The 13634-nt window shown below is 37.5% G+C and overlaps 1 protein-coding gene across 4 annotated transcripts in view; it reads right to left on the bottom strand.

Moving 5' to 3' along the window:
- LRP2 (LDL receptor related protein 2) overlaps positions 1-13634 on the bottom strand; it is a 128162-nt gene that overhangs the window by 85662 nt on the left and 28866 nt on the right. For all 4 annotated transcript variants that reach the window (XM_027786337.2, XM_055812720.1, XM_027786339.2 and 1 more), the window contains exons 5-11: positions 10310-10420; positions 10077-10190; positions 8955-9071; positions 7996-8139; positions 6484-6603; positions 3982-4110; positions 2171-2340 (exon numbers count right to left, since the gene is read on the bottom strand). In XM_027786337.2, coding sequence (XP_027642138.1) covers positions 2171-2340; positions 3982-4110; positions 6484-6603; positions 7996-8139; positions 8955-9071; positions 10077-10190; positions 10310-10420 — 905 coding nt within the window. The remainder of the gene's footprint in view (positions 1-2170; positions 2341-3981; positions 4111-6483; positions 6604-7995; positions 8140-8954; positions 9072-10076; positions 10191-10309; positions 10421-13634) is intronic.

Here is a 13634-nt window from a genome sequence, read left to right as displayed (position 1 = left end):
GGCACTTGTCCTTTATCATCACATTGAGCACAGACCCACAACTGGCCACTAGATACAACCAAGTTACCAACTAAGCTACTCCTTATCTTAGGGGCTTTTGCAAAAATTTGGAAAACAATGCAAAAACTATAGGAAGCTTACCTTCAACTAGCATTTCTGCAAAATGGTCAAGGTAACAGACTAAAAGAGCCTTGTGCTTTAGCAAACATGACAAATTGCTGGATTAAAAAAAAAAACTCAGATGGGGAAAGTGCATCTTGCTTTCCTGGAGTCTAGCAAAACACAGTACTTTCATTAACTGAAAGCAAATGACCACGCTTTAGCAAAGCTCTCATCATTGACCAGAAACAAGAGGGGGAGCTCTTACTGCACCAACCACTAAGGAGAAATTGCAAAGTGAAGAAAGAAAAGGAAAGCTCTCTGTTCCAACATAAAGGAGAAAGCTTAGCATTGCTTCTGGTCTCCTTTATTTAAGGCTAATTTTAACAGCAGAAGAAGAAATACTGTTGTTATCTTACATGCAAGCTCAGAGCTACATGAAGCAAACAGTATAAACATGATAATTTTATGCAGAGAGTAACAACATGATTATAACACTGGGTAATATGAAAAGCTAGGAATCATTACCCCTTTCTTGGAACCACAGCAATGAGGTTTGAAATGTATTTAAATGAAAATACAGATTACCAGAGGTAAATATATGCAAGAAAAATAAGAGCTGAAATAGTTGTATCATTTTAAATATTCTTTAGGTCCAAGTAACAATAACCAAGCAAACTATTTAACTGTCTATTCTGTTTTTCAGAAACCTTGTTGATGGAACAGCTTATGGGCATTAGGTTATCAGCCAGTACACTAAATGAGATAAAGATGACACAGAACACAACCCACAGTTTTCTGGTTTAGTTTACATCTTTATCTTAATTAAAAAAAAAAAAAAAGACTAGACAAACAAATCCCCTAATAACACTTTCATTTTAAGACATCAGTTGGAAATGCAAATCATATAAAAAAATCTTAATGCCATTGTTTTCATCTGGGTATTCTTGCTAGGACTTAAGACTAATTAATCCTCATTAATTAATCAGGATTTAACTATATTAGGTCAGATAAATAGGCAGCCCTGGCCATCTTGGCTGTGCAGTGAAAAAAACATATTATCTTTTATTTCTACCTTTCACAGAGATAGCATAAATCTCCTGTCTCATGGAAGTTCATATTTGACCCTGACTTAGTTCAGCCAGTATCAATGCAATTGCAGTAATGGGAACCTACTACAGTGAAGATAAAAATGCCAGAATTGTGAACAAGTCAAAAATTGTGCATACAAATCCTGTCCTACTTGACAGCCATGCAGTGTGCTTTCCAACAGAACCAACGTGGCACTGTAGTAGAAACTACTTTACAGCTTATGTGTAGGTTCAGAGTAACAACAGCGACATCAAATTGATCCATATGTGGTGTCACCAGGAGGCAGGCCATGGATTCTCCTTCATTCTGCATGACAATCAACATGGGGATGAAGACTGTGGAGTTTCAGCATTTGTCCTAGGACTTTTTTTGTTTCAGTAAGTTATGCACAGATATAAAAAAAAGGGTGAAGTCCAACTTTCCCAAGGGTCTCCAGACTGTTTCTTAAAATGACTTTGTTTTACTGTATCTTGAAGCTAAAATATTTCCTCTTAAAAAAAAGAAGTAACAAAATACTGGCTTATTACACAAAATACTGTCAATATTTGTTATCCCAGCTCAATTACAGTGCCATTTGAAGTATATGAAGAAATCTGATTTCTATCATCTTGGAAGGCACACAGCTTTTACATTTTAAACTATCATGTTTCAAAAAATTACAAAGAAAAATTTGTTCAGTTTTGAAAGAATGTCTACTATTTCTCTTAATTAGTTTTTTGGACTCCAACTCAAGTAAAATTAAAAGTTGCTCAAGACATTCCCATATAATAGGATGCTTTGTTTAATATGTCACATGTAATAGTATAGCTTGAAAAACGCAGTCATTAACATAAAACATTTCAAGGAGCTTTTTTGTTAGAAAACAAAAATACAGCCAGCTTCTGCTCTCAGAAATGAAGGCCTATCAACATATTCTGCCTCTTGCGCTTTTCTACTTCCAAATACACAAAAATATATTCTTCCTGTAATTTCTACCCACCTTATCTTGCACTGTATCAGTCCAAAAGACTCTGTGCAGGTAAAAGTGAAAGTCCACTCCAACTGCAACCCCACGATTCTGCGACTGCACCAAAGTACGAAAACTCCTTCCGTGAAGATCTCCAATCAGTAGATCACGGCCATTGGAAAAAATAATTGACGCAACACCAGCTGAAGCAGGGGTGACAAATATATGACTACTCTGCAGGTAAACTATTTTGCAAAGAGGCATTGAAATATACACATACTGGTTCATACACACTGAACACAAAGGTTTAAATAGATCCTCAGACTACAATCAGTAATAACTTGCTTTGATTTGCCTTTGGTTTCTAGACTTGGAGCAAGCCAGGCAGGAATATGTATTTAAAGCCCTACCAAGCAAAACTTTTACAAAACCCCTGTGCATCTAAACTCTGAAACACTATTTCTACTCTTCGATTTCCTTAAAGTATAAACTTTCTTAAGGTTTTTCTGCCCCATGAGATTCAGATATTCCTTGATTCTAGCAGGAAGGCCATTTTTCTTATTCTACCTGCCTTCTTCACTCTCTCATCTCATTAGAAAATCTTTGCTGTACTTACAATAGATTAGTAATTCCAATAAGTCTTTCAAGGAAAGCTCACTTTCAAAGTAGATGCCCATTGAAAGGCTTGGTGTAAGTCTGACAATAAATACATTTAAGTGCAAATCCAATTCACCCTAAACATAAAACCCTCCCCAATAAAAGCAAAAATGAATCCAGGGAAACTGATTTAGAACAGGTATGAAATTCCCTCATTAATAAGACATAAAATGCAAACCACTTTGCTGGCCCAAAAGGCACACTGGCTTGAATGGAAATCTTCTTGTGAAAGATACATAATTTTTCTGGAAACAATAATCTTTCCCAGTACTGGCATATGCATGTCTTAATACAGTCACCCATATTTCATTAGTTAAAAAAACTCCCTGTTTTTTGAGGACACACTTAGAAAACTGCAACATGATGACTGCTCTGCAGACATGGCTGAAGAAAGAAGGAATGGGGAGGGAACTGGGCAGTTCATGCTTTTCTAGGAAGCAAGACTGCTTATCAGTTACACCCCACAGGGACTCCCATTCCCACTGAGTTCCTGCAGGCAGGAACACCTGTGTCACACAAAAGCCTGTTAGGCCATTACATCTCCACAAAGAAGGGCTTCCCAGGGCCTGCTTTCAGAATAGAGCAGGGGGTGAACAACCAGGAGCAGCTGCCTACTGTTAATGGGGAACCACACTCTGTGTAAGGCAAGCATCCTTGCAGAGTTCAGACTCTGGGACACTAGAAGCCAGAAGTATGGTTTCTCTCACAAGCAAGTGTTTGAGCTCATAATTCAGCAAAACCATCTTCTTGCATGGCACAGTCCTTCTGGAAAAGTGAGGTTTCCTCATTTCTTCATGCCATTGAGTTCCACAGAGAGCAGGTCAGGAAACCACCTCCCACAGGAACAAGATTTTGCCTGTTAAGGAAGGGCTCTGGCAATGACCTCCCAACTCTGAGGAAGTCAGGAATGCTGAGAAAGCACTGGAGCCAAGAAGGCATCCATTGTTTTGAGGAGAAGCAGCCCTGATGAGGCAGTCAGCCCCACCAGTCTACAGGTGTGAGCAAATGCAGAGTCTCTTGATATTTGCTGATGTTCTGGATGCTCTCCTGACCTTAAGTCCTTAAGACAAGAATTAAGTTAAAAATCAAACACCATTGTATGGCGTAGCCATGTAGGCTGCACCATTGTGTCTAGCTGTATGTATTAATCCAACAGCAGCAAAAGACTTGTACTGCTACATGCTAACCTGAAGTGTTGGCTCGACAATGGCGATGATGCTCTAGGAAATAACCTTCCACGCAGTGGCACCGGTGATGCCCCACACGATCTTCGCACAGCTGGTCACAGACACCCCACATTTTGCAGTCATCAAAATCTGTCAAGTGAATTACGTATATTTATAAACAATGTTTTTATAAAAGGAATGTCGTTATAGTTGGGAAGCTGCAATTCTGTCCTCTCTCCTTGCTTTGTATCTTTTTGCAAAACTGTAGCATGGGAAAAAAGTTTTTGTATGTTTTTCCACAAATGTTTCATTTTCTATTTCTGGATAACAAAACAACCAATGTTTGCTGCCCAGGGACCTACCCATGCCCTCTCAAAAAAAAAAAAAAAACCCAAAAAACCCCACCAAAAAAAAAAAACACAAAAAAAAAAAAAAACCCACACCTGTCAGTGTGGAAAAATCACTGGAAGGAATGCCAGTGTCTGCTTTCCACAATATGCAGTATTCTTCCTGCAATCCCGCAGCAGATCTGTATGCTTTGCGCACACACACACGGCTGGATTTAAGCCCACTCTAAATAAGAGCCTAAACTTTATGTTAGTGCAACGCTTCAGCTAGTAAGTCCTGCTAAAAGGCAGTGTTTATTAGCTCAGACTTGGTACTATGCTAACAGGTGTCTGATTTCCAGTTAAAAGCTAGCTGTGCACCAGAACTAGCTAGCAAAAGTACAAAGTAGTTCACTTTGGCATGTGAAATACCATACAGACAGACTCTGCAGCTTGGACAATCCAGCAAGCACTCACAAATGCCTTCTGCAAGGGATTTCCAGGGTTGCTGCAAAATTTTTTACTTATAAAATTATGAAATATTTAACTAGTCATCTTTTAGAAACAAGGACTTTTTAAATTCTGATTTTCTAAGAAAAAAAAAAATCAGATCTGAACGCTGTCTGGTGTTTCATCCTAGTTGTGGTTATTTAAAGCCCAGATTTCTGACGCTACTTAACACATGGTTTTGACATTAGAAGTCTGACCTCCTTCACTTGAAAACATGAGTAGAATCAGTACCTTACATTGCTATTGCTGGAAACTGGTATTTCTACTGTTTAGCCAAAAACAAAAAAAAAAAAGAAAAAAGAAAAAAAAAAGAGATCTCAAATATTCTTCCTGCTGAAATTTCTGGTTTAAAAGAATTATTAACAGATAAATGAAAATGAAATACTGCCTAGATAATGTATTTCGGTACTGAAAAAATGTTGTTCTCAGTAGCTTTCCAGCTTCCATACGCATCAAAACCCTTCAGTTTACAGTGAGACAGAAGCAAACAAAGACACATTGAAAAGATCATGGTTTCAAGAAGTAATACACTTTGCTAACACTATAGCTTCATTCTTCTGGCCTTAAACCAGTAACATTAATTTAAACTAAGGTCTGGAATTATACACTACTACAAGCCTCTTCTCCATGACAAGTCTTGTTCCCACTACAAATATATGCCTAGATCTTGGCAAACCAAAATACAATTACTCTGATTTACAAGTCAGAATCAGACAGCTAGGTTTACAGGGCAGTCAACAGCAGAACAACAAGAACAACAGAAGTCTCACCAGGACTGCACCAGGTTTGGGAATGCATCCTTCATGTATTCCTCACATAAAAGAACAGAGTAATTTTGTGCCTGCAGTCTGTGCATTGATTCCTTCTGTCTATTAAGACCAATCATGTTGTTACTGCTGCTCATACAGCCCTAGGCCACGAATATTCCCAAAAATAGAGATATCTCATTAGAGACTGAACACCTAGCATACTTTTAATAGCACAAACACCACAGACTAGGTTGAAAACCCATAGCAGGTATTTACCCAGGTATTAGGCAGGGCTGAACTTCATGATTCTCAAGTTACTCTATTTCCAGTTACTGAGACAAATAATTTGTACCACCAAGGGTTTGTGCGGCCAAGTTACAGCAGCTACAGAATAGAAATGCAACACCAAAATAGCTCACTTACCTTTACATTCTTACAAATGAAACGTCAGAAGATATACAGCCATTCCATACTGCAGATACAAAGCACCCTTTTCATTTTAAAGTACAGTGTTATCCTGTCTTCATATATAGCCACTTTCAAAAAGTATCAAATACTTCAATAGCATTAACTGTTTTTCCAGGCATACAATTACATACATCCCTGGAGCAGAATCAAACTCTCCCCACCTAACCACTAAACGACATGTAAAAAAAATCTGATAATAAAGCAGCCATCCAAGAGTAAATCTTTTCAAATATAATCACATAATCATAACAGCCCTATTGAAAGAGATCTTTATGATACCTCTCTGGTTTGTTTCTGTGTCACCATGCTGATATCGTACTACTTAGATTTTTATTGTTTTCCTGGCAAATAGAAAATCTCAAGTCAGTACATCCACCCATTTGGAACTTACTCGCCTTCCTGGAATTAAAACTTTCATAATGAGCTGTGAGAACATACTAAATATCTGCAAATCACTGTGCTTCACTTACCAATACAAGTACGACTGTCATTGCTACTTATTGTATATCCTGCAGGACAATAACACATCCCTCCTGATGGAGAAGAATGACAGCGATACTGGCAACTCAAAGCAGCACAGTGTGATATGTCTAAAAAGGAAATAAAATAGTTCCAAAATACAATTAGACATATTACCAATAGAAGAGCTCTTTGCCTTACTAACAGTTACAATAGTTACAGTCTTTTCTATAACGAGTCTACAATTTCAGGAACAGCTGAAACAAACCTGCACAAGAAATTATCTCTAAATTTCCATGAAATCACATATGCTAACATACATACAGGCAAGGAAATGGAAGACAGAAGACAAGCTAATGTTTATAAAACGTTTTCAGAATGGAGTTAAAGGATAAGCATCAATCTTATATGAGCAACCACTGGTAAAAGCCATGTAAAGAGCTGCACACAGGAAACCATTTGCAATGCTTCGTACCTTTCTCTGGTTCCACAAAGACCTGCTTGTGAACAACACATTCTTGAGCTCCATCTATTGGCATGCAACCTCTTTTATGCAGAAAAAACCTACTACATTACATTAAGAAGAATATCTATATTACTCGAATATATTATTTGGATTGTGTTCACGGAGAAATTCTTTATCCTTTTCTTCTTCTCTTTCTTCTTTTTTCCTTCACCTTTCCTTGTACTACTACCTAATAAACAATTCAGTTATAGGTGATCAAATTATGATTGTAAAGCACTGGCTAACTTCCACTTCCCTCCTTTTCACCTGCCTTTTCCTCAGTTTCTTCTGTTAAACACCTTGCTTTACAGCCCACATCTGATGTTACTACTAAACCACTCAGCAAAGCAGGAAATGCTTTTTTACAATAAGATTTAATTTCCTATTATTTCTTCTGCCTTCCTATTCCAAATTGCATGATAGTTTTAATAGGAATTTTCCTTTTCCTAGAAATTAAAAATGTTAAATACCCTGGGTCTGATTCTCAGAGGGAATCAATGTTCATAAGAGTGAAATTAACAGGAACTATGTATGCTCATTGCCTCCAACAGAAAAAAAACCAGTATACCACTAATTGGAGAACCAGACACCAGACATCCCAGGTGAAAAGATATTTTTGAAAACTGTAATCTAAGTGACTTAGCCAAGGCTCAGGATACAGTAATTCAGTCCTGTGTACCAATCAGTACACAACACTCCTTCTTACTTATAAAGAGGGAAAAAAACAGATATTTAAACAAAAAAGGCATATAGCACATTTCCCTTCCTTCTTGAAAACAGGTTAGGATATGGACAGCGAGTTAAAATCCTTATTTCTGAAACTTCATGTACATATTTACAAAAGGAATGGTCTGTTCACAGTGCATATGCCTTTCAGATCATCCAGTCAAAACAGTGACAACAAAAATAGTGAGCTTCCAAAATTCCAGCGTTGTTTAGGAGACAAAAGGTGAACATAAAAAGAAATCAATGCTGATGTTTCTGCTATTCTGTGTATGCTTTTGATTCTAATACATACTGCAATGTCTTCCCGCAGTGATGTTAGTTTCATCTTCTCCTGCAGGGCAGTCTGCAGCCCCATCACACACTTTCCCAATCGGAATGCAATGCCCTGACCCAGGGCAGGCCCACTCTCCTGGGTAACATTCGTGATGACCACTTTCTATGGAAAAGAAAAACAAGAATGATTAAGGAGTTTGTTTCAAATAATACTTAGAATTTCTTCACTAACAGCTTCCCAAAGCATCTCTATCCTTCATTATTCCATGTATGGTTCTTGCACGCAGCTAGGAAAGAGTATAAAAAATACCAATCTATACTTCCTTGTCATGCTTTCTTTTACCTTCAAAGTACAATGCAAACAATACTTCTGCAGACACATGAATCCTTCTAGTCTTCTGTGTTGTTAGAAACAGTAAAACCATTTAGCTTTAGACTAACTGGTGCATCAGAAATGAAACTACAGTTCTGTGGGTTTAAAACACGCAAAGGCTGTCTGGATAAAGAGAATAATGCTCATCATAGAAAATGCCAATGAAAGAGAAAAAAGCCCACTCTTTCATTCATTAAAATTTCAGTTTCTCGCATGACCAATCTTGACAGGAACTGAGTTATTCGCATTTTCAACCAATTGATTTTGGTTATTAGGAGCCTCAAGTCTCTTGATAAATGACCTGAAAAATCTCCAAAAGAAAAAAAAACCCAAAAGATTTGAGGGAAGATGTAAAAGAAAAAACAATGTTGCTATATGCTCAACTTGGTGTGCATCTTACTCAGTATCACAGTAATAACTTTCACACGAACAACAAAAAAACCCCCGCCTAAGTTAAAAAAAAAAAAACACAAGTGAAGATGAAATTCTAAGGTTTGTACAGAATTAAAATGGATTCAGAACATCCTGATTGGTCAAAATTTCATAGAACTTAGTGAGGTCTTCCTCTGAAAATGTCATCATTATAAGTTAGCATTAGCATGTACCACATCCTCTTTCATCTTCGTTATCTTCACAATCATCATCTCCATCACATATCCAGCTCTGATGAATGCAACGGCCACTTGGGCAAGTGAAGAAGTTGCCTCTGCAAGTTGCATAAGCTAAGGAAAGAAACATGAGAAAATCAAACTAAGTGACTAAAAGATTAGAAATAGTAATATTGTCTCGTAGATGAATAGCTATTTATAATCTCTCCTGAAAAACTGAACCAGTTTCATATCTTGTATATATTGTATTCACTGCTGGTTTGCCCTGGTTTTAGGTATGAACTTTATTTTAGAATACTCTGATTCTTTACAGAACTGAAAGGGAAGGCTAAATTTCTTAATTAATTGTGCAATTAGATGCTAGGCATACTAGTCTGAGGTCCTTAGTAGGATAGAGCAAGTAAATAGCAACATGTGGCCTTCCTGCAATGCAGAACATAAAACTAACTTAGATCCTATAATCAGTGGGGTACCTTTTTAAACATATAGCTCACACGTGTGACAACTGTATGATTCTAACTCTATAGCTGTGATTCAAACTCTACAGCTGTGATGTTGAACACTTTGGGATACCCTGATCATGAAGAAAAGAATAAGCAAGAAATCTCCAGAAACAGAATGGTCAACTAAGGACCTTACCTGAACATCTAAAGTACAACTGCCTGTCTATACAGTTGTACCTTACGGTCAGTGGGAATAATTCTAAAGACCCATTCCATCTATCAGCATATAAAAATGCAAAAAAGAGTCAAACAAATTTGGACAAAAAACAATAGCATGCTGTATCTAACTGATACTTGAAACTGAAGGAATTCCCTTTGAGTCATGCTGAAATGAAGAAAAGGACAACAACATGAAGAAGCGAAACTATATGTGTCAAGGAGCAAACTGTCACTGAATCCAGCAAATTCAAATAGTAACCACACACCCAGGCACTTAGCAGCAAAGACAAGCTGAAAAAAGTCTATCAAAGTAGCACTGCCATCTTCATCTCTCCATACAGAAACAGTGGCTAGCTTTTGATGGCTGTATAGCTAAGTAATCTACTTCCTGCTGGAACCAATTCTTAGTCAAACAGTTAAAGAAAGTGGAGAAAAAAGAAAAACAAACACATCATACTGCAAGAGTTCTCATCACTCCTGTCTCCACAGTCATCATCATGGTCACAGATAAAGGCTCGTGGGATGCATTCTCCATTGGCACACTGAAACTGCGTACTGGTACATCCATGTGCTGAAAAAGATTTTAGCACAGAAAGGCATACAGAAAATCTGTCAGAAAACTACAATCCAACTTTAAAAGATGGTCTATAAAGCATATGAGTTTGGGGTCACTCTGCATATGGTACTTACTGCAATTAGCTTCATCAGAAGAATCTCTGCAATCAACTTTGCCATCACATCGCTGACTTGCATTAAAACATGCTCCATTTGCACATGATAACTGTTCACATCTTGGGTAGTCTACAATAAGAAATCCTTCAGTATTAACATGAGTGTTAAACTACAGGGTATGAGTCACATATATCCAGTATCAACAGAATATCTTGATTTATAGGAAAGCAAAAAAAGGAATGCAAAACTTCCCATGCTATTACTGACAAACAATCCATTTATCCAGTATACTGTCTTCTCCAACAGATATTTAAGAATATCCTCTAGATAGATGCTACAAAACCTCACAAGAAACAGGGGGAAAATTAGATGCCCACCCACACCCCAGAGAGGTCTGCAACTCAAATAGTTTACAATATGATAGAAAAAAATGCAACACAAAAGGAAAGCAAGCAGTGAACAATTATTTTATTTATTTGCACTTCAGTTATACACTTTATTGACCTTAATAAAAGTGCCTAGGTAGAAAAGGAGTTCCTGAAATTTACCATTCCTAGATCCTTGCAGAATGTCATGAGTTCTCAAACTCAAGAGACCAGATTTTTGATTTTTACGGTTTTGTTCTAATTAAGCCAAGGATGTTAAACTTCCAGGTCCATGATCACCTTCAGGTTTTCTGGTTTTTATTACTTGTTTTCCCCTTCCCAAAACGAAAGAAGATTCTGCAGAATGAATGATTTTCTCAGTTTCTGACTGTTCTACCTATGTAGATGACCTACAGGCCAACACAAAAGATTATTTCAAACAACTTTAAACCAATTCTGAGAATATCTATAACTACAAGCAACCAGTGAGTTTAGTGGAAGTATCCAACAAGTTAAGCGTGTGCACCTGCTAGAGTTGAGCAGGAGAGCAAGTGCTTAGTTTAGCTTACTGCCGTGTAGACAAAAGTTACTTATTTCAGGCAAATGGCAAGTATGAAAGTAAATAATTATTTTTTGAAGTGAGATTTATTGAACCTCTGCCTCTATAAAGAAATACAAGTAGGTAAGTGAACTCAAGAAGCAGAATAACCAAATTTCATTTTTCATTTTTTAGATTTTCAGTTTGAATTCTTATCCCATTTTACTTCCATACTAGTTAGTAAAGCAGATAGAGAAGGCTCTCACTTAGGCACTTTTTCATTCATACTCTTGGAATTCAAAACACAGATTACAAAATTACTCAAGCAGAACTCAGACAAGCCGCAATTTTTCCAGGCAGTGGCAAACTGTTTTGCTTGTTTCTGCTGTTCTACATATCATCACATTCCCACTAAACTTCAACCACCTATGAAATAGGCTCACATAATTTTAACTGTTAAGTTCTTGATATGAGAGCATAAACCGCTGTGTTGACACCCACTACGACTATGTCCCCAGTTGATTCATTTACATTTAATTCATTGTCATTGCAATTAATACAAGTCTGCAAGTGACAAGTAGGAACAGTGCGTTCGTCAAAGAACGGTTATCTCAATCAGAGAACAGCAGTTGTAGTTTATCAGGGTTCCAGCTGCACTGTTCCTACCTGTGGCCTTCTAGCACTAGTTTCTAGACCTTCCATTCCAGAAGTCTGCAATGACAATGCCAACACATGCCCTAAACTTGATTAGCATTATTTAGCCCCACTTCTAATCAGACAGACTCCCTTGTAACACATACATCTCATGCGTTTCTTGCTTGGGTAGGGCTTATGAACAACTCCTAAAGCTTTGGAAACAACATGGATTCTGAAATCTAAACTGCCTACAGAAAGAAAGGCAGTCCTGACCTGGGACTGCATTTTAAGCTCACTGTGGAATCAATGCTTCTTCCCTGCCTGGAAGCAGAGAAGGCATCACAGTTCCAGGAGTTCTATGGCATAGCAGGCAATAGCTATGGCAGTACAAGGGTACAGTAAGTAAAATAGAATCATAGAATCACTTAGGATGATGGAGCACATATAAGAAAAAGAATATTAAAAGGTACTTGGTTTGTAAATGCACTGAAGTGGGAAAGCTTTTAAGAGTATTTATAATGGATGGTTTGTAATTTTACTCATCTTTCTTCCCATTCCACAAAAATACCTGCAGTGATGTTCCAAACTGTTTCTGATAGACTGACCATCAAACAGATAGGACCCATTGCTTGCACTGCCTGTTTCTTCAAGAATGGCCAGGCAAAATAAGTATCTAGCCAGTACTAAGATTTTCTCAAACCTTTAGAAAAAGGGATAGTTTGTCAAAGTTTTCTCTCCTGCAGCAAGCCTGGAGAATGCCTCGGCCTGGAAAAATCTTTATTATATATAAAATCTAGTGTACAAATGCAAATCATTATAAAAATACCAAGCAGAGCAGTAAGTAAAGACATTTTGATGATGCTTGAAAATATGCATTTTGACTACATAGGTGGTTGACCAGAATGTGAACAAATACTTTTTCTTTATTTTCTTTTCAAATCTGCTTGGTGCACAGATTCTTTATTTTAATTGTAGTTGCAGAGGCAAGAACATTCTTTGAAAAGCTTGATGGAGATTAATTTAACTTTCAAACTCTGTACAGGTAATCCCAGTCCCAGTCCCCTGCCTAAAGACCAGGTTAGTAAATTATAGTTCTGATCACAGGTTTCTCACTCATCTGAAAGTTTTTCACTGCATTGTACATTGTACTCTTTGTACCTTATAGCATACTATTTTAATAAATTTAATTATTTGGAGCATTAAGAACTAATCCTCATGGATAATAGCAAAGCTGTGAGTTGCACTCCAGTTCAGGAGCATCTGTGCTACCAGGACAGTTCCGAAGTAGCTGGGATCACCATCCACACTTATATGGGAGAAGTAGCAAAGATACAAGAATCGAGCAAGAAATACCAGCTTCTGAGAGGGCCAGACACTGTGCTACACTTTCTAACGGCTTCTAGCTAAGGCCTCTGTGGCAATCACACACAAGATGCACCTATGGCATTGTGTCTGTGCTAGACTCTGACAGCATTGAGGGAATGAAGAAAGCCAAAACAGAAATTCATAATAATACTAGGAAATCTGAACATGAAGTGCCTGTTCTTGCAGTTGCAAAATGCTTTCTCTCCAAAATTTAGAAAATATTAGCAATGAGTGAGTCGAGTTCTCGTACTACCTATCACCAACTGGAAAGTTCTGAATAGGAAAAGAATCTGGGCCTTGGCAGTGGGGAGGGTAGGAATGGGATGAAACCCCTAATCTGGAAGGCCTATACAATCTAACTTAATGAAAAGCTCTCTAGCAAAAAAAGTCTGGAAAGAGAGTATCATGGTAGTTTGAATTTAAGTGTGAAGATCTTACA

This window comes from Falco peregrinus, chromosome 8 (assembly GCF_023634155.1).
Source record: "Falco peregrinus isolate bFalPer1 chromosome 8, bFalPer1.pri, whole genome shotgun sequence".
Taxonomy (NCBI): Eukaryota; Metazoa; Chordata; class Aves; order Falconiformes; family Falconidae; genus Falco; species Falco peregrinus.
The sequence above is the reverse complement of the archived record's forward strand: the minus strand, read 5'-3'. Positions and strand labels throughout refer to the sequence as shown.